The 9,553-nt window shown below is 36.4% G+C and overlaps 1 protein-coding gene across 1 annotated transcript in view; it reads right to left on the bottom strand.

Moving 5' to 3' along the window:
• GBE1 (1,4-alpha-glucan branching enzyme 1) overlaps positions 1-9,553 on the bottom strand; it is a 270,582-nt gene that overhangs the window by 25,993 nt on the left and 235,036 nt on the right. The window contains exons 13-14 of the mRNA XM_016193269.2: positions 3,368-3,552; positions 283-413 (exon numbers count right to left, since the gene is read on the bottom strand). Of these exons, the coding sequence (XP_016048755.1) occupies positions 283-413; positions 3,368-3,552 (316 nt within the window). The remainder of the gene's footprint in view (positions 1-282; positions 414-3,367; positions 3,553-9,553) is intronic.

Here is a 9,553-nt window from a genome sequence, read left to right as displayed (position 1 = left end):
TTCTCTATAAAGCTATAGAAAAACAAAAAGTAAACAGAAGTAATGAATAAGACTTGGAAATCTTTGATTTTGTGACTCCAGTCCACCTCTTCATGTTTACTGCTTAGTACTTCTTTTTATGCTCATCATTCTCCAACTGATCCATTGTATTGTCCATGACCTCAAATTTCTCGTTTTTCAAACCAAGAAATTAAGAATTACTATCACAAATGTCAGTATTAACCTTTTAATACTCTATGATGTAGATTTAAAGCATATGATCGCTGGTAACAAAAAGGATATTTTCCTGGCAATGCAGTACCAACTCGGTAATCAGTATAGCTCTTGTTTGGGTGAAAGTTGAAAATAAAAAGCAGACTTGCTCTCTCGAAAGTGATGACCTTATTGGCTTCATGCTTTTCACTCACATAGGCCTGAAAAATTCAACAAATACCGCACATAAAAATTAGCATTTTATTTACATTTCCCTGACAATCAATGAATTTGAGCATATATATATTTTAATGAGAGATACAAAAAGAGGGGAGAGTGACTGGAGCACTGCTCAGCTCTGGTTTATGGTGGTGCTGGGGAAAGCATTCATTCATTTTTTTTTTTTTTGCCTCCAGGGTTATTGCTGTGGCTCAGTGCCTGCAAACGCTAGAAGAAGTGCCTGCACCATAAATCCACAGCTACTGGAGGCCATTTTCCCCCCTTTGTTGCCCTTGTTGTTGTAGCCTTGCTGTGGTTATTACTGTTAGTGTTAACATCATTCATTGTTGGATAGGACAGAGAGAAATGGAGAGAGTAGGGGAAGACAGAGAGGGGGAGAGAAAGATAGACACCGGCAGACCTACTTCACCACCTGTGAAGCGACTCCCCTGCAGGTGGGGAGTCCAGGGCTCATACCAGGATCCTTCCGCAGGTCCTTGTGCTTTGCACCACGTGCGCTTAACCCGCTGTACTACTGCTCAACCGGGAAAGCATTATTTCATATGTCTGAGATGAGCCAGAAAGAGAAGGATGATCTCACTTATGGGCAGAACATAAAAAAAGGGGACAGAAAGAAGAGACATTCAATACAAATTGGACGGATGTGGTGTAGTGCAGCACAGCAAAGGAATCTGGAGAAAGAGGAGATCAGGAGAGTGATGGGAACAATGGGGCTTCCAGGTCCTGGTACACCATGTTGAGTGTTCTGCAGACACTGGTTAGACGAAAAATTGTACCTGTGTGCTCACCATTGTACTACTTCAATGCTTCTAGAAGCAGGCTATTTCCTTAAAATATATTAACAACCTTGTTAGCGATCAAGTCAAAAAATGAAAATACCAATACATGTTTCTGAATATGTCACAATTTCGTCTTAACAAATTCTTAGCCAAAACAGTCTTACAAAATGCTTACAGGATGAAAAAACTCATCTGCTACTTTTCAAACTTCAAGGAAAGCACAGAATGTATGTTGGAGTTCAAGTCTGAAGTAAAACATGGTGCCTGTACCATGCATACAACGCTTGTGTGTTGTGAAAGTGTTAGACCTACACGTAAGTGCATTTCAAGACTTGTGTGAGTTTCCAGACAAATGAAGGAAGACACATAAAATTACTTATCCAAGTTATAAAGCATATCATATATTCACTGGATTATGAGTCTGAAGTTTTAAAGGATGACATTGTGTCCTTCAGGACAAAATGGATGGAACTGAAGGTGATTATGTTTAGCAAAGTAAGTGAGGGGGTGAAATCAGATGGTTTCACTCATTTGTGCAGTATAGAGAAATGGAACACATAAATTTGCCAGAAGAAAAACATAGAAGCTGGGGGCCAGGTGGTTGAGCGCACACATTACAGTGCGCAAGGACTCAGGTTCAAGTCCCTGGTCCCGACCTGCAGAGAGGAAGCTTTGCAAGTAGTGAAGGAGTGTTGCAGGTCTCTCTCTGCCTCTCTTCCTCTCTATCACCCCCTTCCCTCTTGATTTCTGGCTTTTTATATCAAACAAAATAAAGATAATAAAAATAAAAAAAACATAGAACTGAACTATCTCTAAGACATTGAAAGAACTATGGTGGTTATTGGGGTGGGGGTGAGGGAAGGTAGAATGGAACTCTGGTGCTGGGTGCAATGTGAACCTCGTAATCCTCTGTGATCTTACAATCTTGCAACCATTATTAAATCTCTATTAAAATTTTTGAAAATAATTCTTAAAATATAATTTAACTATCACCATATAGAGATTTCTGAAGTTGCTATTAATTTTGCATTATTACAAAATGCTGTCACATTCAATAGTTAAGTCCTTTATAATACATTTGATGTGTCTAGTAAAAGAGAAGGTCTGGAAAGAAAATGTATCCACCAACTCTCTTGTTTCATACATCATTTTTTATGGTAGGCACTAGGAAGTTTAATTTTCAACACCACCATTCTCTAGTTTCAGAACTGGGAGGACTTATTTCCATGCATATCAGCAGCACTACTCCTGGTAATTTAGAAATATGAACTAAGGCTCTAGAGTAAACAGCATGTCTTTAGGTATTCAGCATTGTTCCTATTGAAAAGGAGCATCATTTTGCTCTGTCTTCTGGAAATAGCATTACTAATAAATGTGATTAGAGCATTCGTGTCATGTAGCCAGTCTTGCTGAATATATAAGTACCTTTGTTCAACCATTAAAGAGAAATCATAGGCACTAAAGTATAAACACATCAACAGTAATTTCAAACAGCACCAGCAAAAAGTAAATGGATTATAAGTAACGCATACTATATGCTAATTTTTGTAACCGGACAGGAAAAAAAAAAGGAAAAGCTTGTATAAAATTTTCACCTGTTAATTACATTTTCTAAAACTTATTGAAAACTGAGACTTTAATTCCAGGGGAGAATCAGGCTCATGAAAAATACAAAACAGCATGCAGGTATAATGGCATCTGTTGAAATGACAAGTTAGAAACCAGTCAAAGGAGGGGGAAAAAGGAATAAGGAAATCTACATGTTGTCAAAGTAGTTTCTTTATGACAGCATAATTATTTATATAAAGAAAAACAGTCAAAATAATTAAGATGTTTCCACAGCAATTTCCAAAATGGATTCCATGCAGAGCTTTTGTCACTTATTTTAACCAACTGAAATAAAAATTATTGAATTTAAACAACAAAAACAAGCTAACCAGGAAAGTAAGCTGGGCATTATATTCAACTTATTTTTTAAAATTATCTAATGGAGAGGCATCAGTGACATATTTTGACAACCCAAAGTATGTTATTGGGTGCTACACACTGAATAATAAAGTGCTGTTTAAAAGATCTGCATATAGATTTCAAGTGATTTCCATTCTAAACATGTACAGCCTTGGTGACTAAAACAACATTTAGAATGAAAAGCTTACCTGTGGAGCTGAAAGCCAACCACATCTTTCTTCCAATTTATTCATATCCCTGTCAAAGTTATTTAGGAACTTATACCGGAGAAGGTCGTCATCGGTTAAATTAAACTGCCTTCTGGCATAATGGTAACTTTCGTTATTTCCTTTCCTTGGGAAATCTAACCATTCAGGATGCCCAAATTCATTACCTGTATTAAAATCAGACATAACCATCACTAGGTAAGACTGACAGTGTTTGCTAAAATAAATCAATCATCACAAATTTTAAAGTCCTCAAAAATCAATTTAGGTTAATATTACTTCAGCTGTTGTTCCCTGTGAATGATGTGCAACCCTGGCTCAGAACAGTCGACTACAACATTATATCAGGACTCAGAATACTGGGATCCAGTGGTTGCCTTCCCTTGAAATTGTGGTCACACATCTAATTTTCTCTATACACAAACACTGAAGACCTACCTCTGTCATACTTATTTCACATCTGAAATCTCTAAGTTACTTCTGCAATCTCAATTCCCATACTCTCTGAAATCTGCACAATGTTTTATAATTTCTAAAGGCTTTGTGTGTAAATTATTTTTTGATCCTCAAGGAAACTCTCTATATCCATTTCACAGATGAGACATTCTAAGCTCTCAGTAGTGAAGAGATTTGCTCAAGCTCACATAGAAAAGTTGAAAAAGAGCCCTATTAACTAACATTCACTTCTGGAAATTGAAAGTTCTTTCTACATTAGAAAAGTGTGTTTTAAGCTTTAAGTGCCGTAAAATCCCAAGTCTCTTTGTGTGTGTCTCTGCTCTACTTCCCTTTCTCCTCCTGCTACGCCTATAATTTACAGTGGACAGTAGATTTGCATAATTGTCTATTCCTGCTATCCCGTTTTTCCTTTCTCTTTCTTTTTCATTTGGATTTGGTTGCTATTTTTTCTTGGACTGGTGACATTGTTGGGCTAACTGGTATTGGTTAAACTGCTTCAATCCTTGCTTCAGTTACTATTGTTGTAGTTTCTGAGGTTGGTGACTGCATTTGTAATAAAGGTATTTAGTATAGCATGGCTTGTACTCAAAACACAAAAACTGAGGAACAACAGAACATAAAAATAAGAAACACATTAATAAAAAAATGGGTAGATCAAGAGCAAATAAAACTGCTACTACAATGAATGAAGACAAAAGCCCAGAAGAAACTACAAATCAGCCAGAAGTAACCATAGATAAGAAAAGTATGCAAGCAATAATAAACTTACTAATAACAGAAATGAAAACAACTTTGGAGGAAAGGAATAGCAGTATGAGGGAAACAACAGATGAGACCCTCAAGGAAAATAGTAACTACCTTGAGGCAATTAGAGAACTAAAAGCTGAAATAGCTGAACTGAAGGAAGAAGCTGAGGGAAGGGAAAGAAGACTAACAGAAGCAGAAAACAGAATTAGCCAGACAGAGGATGAGCTAGAAAAAACTAAGAAAGAGGTAAAAGAGCTCAAAAAGAGATTGAGAGACACTGAAAACAACAACAGAGACATATGGGATGATCTCAGAAGGAGTAACATTCTTATAACTGGCCTGCCAGAGGAAGAAAGAGAGGAAGGGGAAGTAACCGTTCTAGAGGAAATTATAGAAGAAAACTTCCCAGACCTGAATAACAGAAAGGACAATAAGATTCAAGAGGCCCAGAGAGTCCCAAACAGAATCAATCTAGACCTGAAGACACCAAGACACATCATAGTTACAATGAAAAGAAGTAAGGATAAAGAAAGGATCCTAAAGGCTGCAAGAGAGAAACAAAAAGTCAGGTACAGGGGAAAACCCATAAGACTATCAGCAGACTTCTCCACTCAAACTCTAAAAGCCTGAAGAGAATGGCAAGATATCTATCGAGCCCTGAATGAAAAAGGGTTTCAACCAAGGATAATATATCCTGCTAGACTTTCATTCAAACTAGATGGAGGGATCAAAACCTTCTTAGACAGACAACAGTTAAAGGAGGCAACCATCACAAGCTTGCCCTGGAAGAGGTTCTAAAAGACCTCTTATAAACAAGAACATCACTATAATACTTGCAATATATCAAAGAAAATAAAAAATTGTTGAATAATGGCACTACAATACATTAAATCCATAATATCAGTAAATGTCAATGGCTTAAACTCACCCATCAAAAGGCACAGAGTGGGAGGATGGATCAGAAAACATAACCCAACCATATGCTGCTTGCAAGAATCCCACTTGACCCAACAAGATAAACACAGACTTAAAGTGAAAGGATGGAAAACTATCCTACAGGCTAATGGACCACAAAAAAAGGCAGGAACAGCCATTCTCATCTCTGACACAATAGATTTTAAATTAAATAAAGTAATAAAAGATAGGCAAGGACATTATATAATGATTAGAGGATCAATCAGCCAAGAAGACTTAACAATTATTAACATCTATGCACCCAATGAGGGACCATCTAAATACATCAAGCACTTACTGAAAGAACTTCAAAAATACATCAATAGTAATACAATAATAGTGGGAGACTTTAACACCCCACTCTTACACCTAGACACATCACCAAATCAGAGAATCAACAAAGAAACAAGAGAATTAAATGAAGAGATGGACAGATTAGACCTCTTGGACATTTTCAGAGTTCTTCACCCCAAATAACTGGAATTAAACATTCTTTTCAAATCCATACAACATATACTCAAGGATAGACCACATGTTAGCCCACAAAGATAGCATAAACAAATTCAAGAGCATTGAAATCAGCCCAAGTATCTTCTCAGACCATAGTGGAGTAAAGCTAACATTTAACAACAAACAGAAAATTATTAAAAGACACAGAATTTGGAAACTAAGTAACATGCTCCTTAAGAATCACTGGATCAAAGAGACACACAAGCAAGAAATTCAAATGTTCTTGGAAACAAATGAAAATGAAGATACGAGCTACCAAAATATTTGGGACACAGCTAAAGCAGTATTGAGAGGGAAACTCATAGCCATACTATCACATATTAAACAACAAGAAGATGCTCAAATAAATGACCTTACTGCATATCTTAAGGCCTTAGAGGAAGAGGAACAAAGGAACCCTAAAGCAACCAGAAGGACAGAAATCACTAAAATAAGAGCAGAAATAAACAACATCGAAAATAAGAGATCCATACAAAAGGTCAATGAAGCCAAATGTTGGTTCTTTGAAAAATTAAACAAGATTGACAAACCCCTAGCCAGACTCACTAAACAAAAAAGGGAGAAGACTCAAATTCATAGAATTGTAAATGATAGAGGAGATATCACAACTGACACCATAGAAATCCAGAAAATCATGTGAAACTTTTATGAAGAACTATACGCCAACAAGCTTGAAAATCTGGAAGAAATGGAAGAATTCTTAGAAATATATGCCCTTCCAAAACTGAACCAAGATGAATTACAAAACCTAAATGCACCAATCACAGACAAAGAAATTGAAACCGTTATTAAGATTCTCCCCAACAACAAAAGTCCTAGACCAGATGGCTTCTATAAAACCTTCAGGAAATAGTTTACACCCATACTTCTAAAGCTTTTCCATAAGATCGAAGAAGTAGGAACACTCCCTGCCAACTTCTATGAAGCCCACATCACCCTGATTCCAAAAGCAGATAGAGATACAACAAAAAGGAAAACTACAGACCAATATCACTGATGAACATAGATGCCAAAATATTCAACAAGATCTTGGCCAAACAGATACAGCTGTATATCAAAAAAATCGTTCATCACGACCAAGTGGGATTTATCCCAGGAATGCAAGGCTGGTTCAACGTACATAAGTCAATCAATGTCATTCACCACATCAATTAAAGCAAAGCCAAAAACCACGATTATCTCAATAGATGTAGAGAAATCTTGACAAAATCCAACACCCATTCACGCTCAAAACTCTACAAAAAATGGGAATAGATATACACCAGTTTCTGTGAGAGAGAGAGCATATGTTCACACGTATCCGTAAACTACTGCAAAATATATACCTGAAAGCAAAAGTACACTAGAGTTTGCAGTAAGTACCCCCCTAACACTTCCTCTCCACTATTCCAAGCTTTGGGTCCATGATTGCTCAACAATTTGTTTGGCTTCGTATGTTAACTCTCTTTTCAGTCACCAGGTTCCAGATGTCATCAGGATGCCGGCCAGGCTTCCCTGGACTGAAGACCCCACCAATGTGTCCTGGAGCTCCGCTTCCCCAGAGACCCACCCTACTAGGGAAAGAGAGAGGCAGACTGGGAGTATGGACCGACCAGTCAACGCCCATGTTCAGCGGGGAAGCAATTACAGAAGCCAGACCTTCTACCTTCTGCAACATACAATGACCCTGGGTTCATGCTCCCAGAGGGATAGAGAATGGGAAAGCTATCAGGGGAGGGGGTGGGTTATGGAGATTGGGTGGTGGGAATTGTGTGGAGTTGTACCCCTCCTACCCTATGGTTTTGTTAATTAATCCTTTCTTAAAGAAAAAAGAAAAAAAATGGGAATAGATGGGAAATTCCTCAACATAGTGGAATCCATATATAGCAAACGTACAGCCAACATCATAGTCAATGGACAGAAGCTGAAAGCATTCCCCCTCAGATCAGGGACTAGACAGGGCTGTCCATTATCACCATTACATGCTTTATCCACTGTGTCACCTCCCAGACCACACAAAGTTGGATCTTCTGTTGAAGGCAATAAGAAATCAGAGAATAAACTATGATAATACACTGTCAATAGACAACCAATTTTCAGAAATTGTGAGAAATAAAATTTTGGCATTTGTTAAGATTCCCAACCTGTGCTAAAGCAGTGAAAACAAACTGAGACACTCCTATTTCTCCTTTTGGTACAAACTTATTATTTTTATTTAAAATTACATCTATACCATCTATTTATTGAATGCCTATATTAACCTACTAACCTAGCTTATGTGCCAAAATATTTGCTTTTAAACGAAGACAGATTAATGTTACACACTATTTTGGATTTTCTGTATTTTAAAATTATTTTATTTCCTTGATAGAGACAGGCAAAATGAGACTAAAGGGAGGGGGTGAAGGAAGAGAGAGAGACAGCTGCAGCACTGCTTCACCACTCAGGAAGCCCCCCCCCCACTACCACCAACCCCATAGGTGGGGACAGTGGTCTTGAGCCTGGGTCCTTGCACATTATAACATGTATGCTCTACTGGTATTTGGCATTTTATATAAAATTTTTCCATATTGATAAATTTACATCTCAAAGTAATGGTATTATATTACATGCATATAATTTTAGTTAAGCAGTCCCTTTACGTCAACTATGCTGGTTTCTTCAAATGTTTAAGTATTATTGAAAAGACAGACTTATAAATGAATCTCTGTATACTTGCTTGAGATTTCCCCAATATAAACTCAAAAAGTAAAACAGAAGTTTAAAAGGAAAGGGGCAGTTGCAAGAGAAAACATTTACTTATTTGATTATGTTAAAAGTATGTATTTCTGTGTGTATTTAATATAAGTATTTAATTATTATTAATTATTTGAAGAAACAGGCAAAGTTACTACTGACAATGTTCAATACACACACAAATTGTATTCCCTAAGTGGATGTATAAAATTTCTCCTTAAAAGTATTCTTCATCACTTAAAGCTAAAATTTCATTTTACTAACCTTCAAGATATGTCAAATTTGAATATTGACTTACCTTTTGAATATTATATATAAAAGTTATTATTAAGAACAAAATTTACTGTATCAATTCAAACTGCATACTTCAGAAATATAAGGAAATGATGAAAGAATAAATCATTGCTATCAGAATTGTATTTAGGCTTTAATATATTCTTTTTTACTTAATTTATACCTTACATAATAATATGCATGCCTCTAAAATATGAAATAGGAGCTTAAATTAAAAAAAAATCACTAGTTTTTAAATAATGTTTGAAGAGATGAAGACCCTAAGAAAATTCTGTTGATGTCTATCAGACACTACTTCCAGCTTTCTGAAAATCTTCCCCTGAAAAAAAAGATTTTTCTATAAACTGAAAGATATAGATTACTGCATTAAAGAAAAAAAGAAAAAGAAAAATTACATTGATGATTGCAGACAGAACATTCCAGAGGATGGCTTCTGAATGTTATCTCTGTTGTAAGTGAGCTGACAAGGGGCAAATTAAATTTAATGTTGAC

This window comes from Erinaceus europaeus, chromosome 14 (assembly GCF_950295315.1).
Source record: "Erinaceus europaeus chromosome 14, mEriEur2.1, whole genome shotgun sequence".
In the NCBI taxonomy this organism is placed as follows: Eukaryota; Metazoa; Chordata; class Mammalia; order Eulipotyphla; family Erinaceidae; genus Erinaceus; species Erinaceus europaeus.
This window is presented reverse-complemented; position numbering and strand designations above follow the sequence as displayed.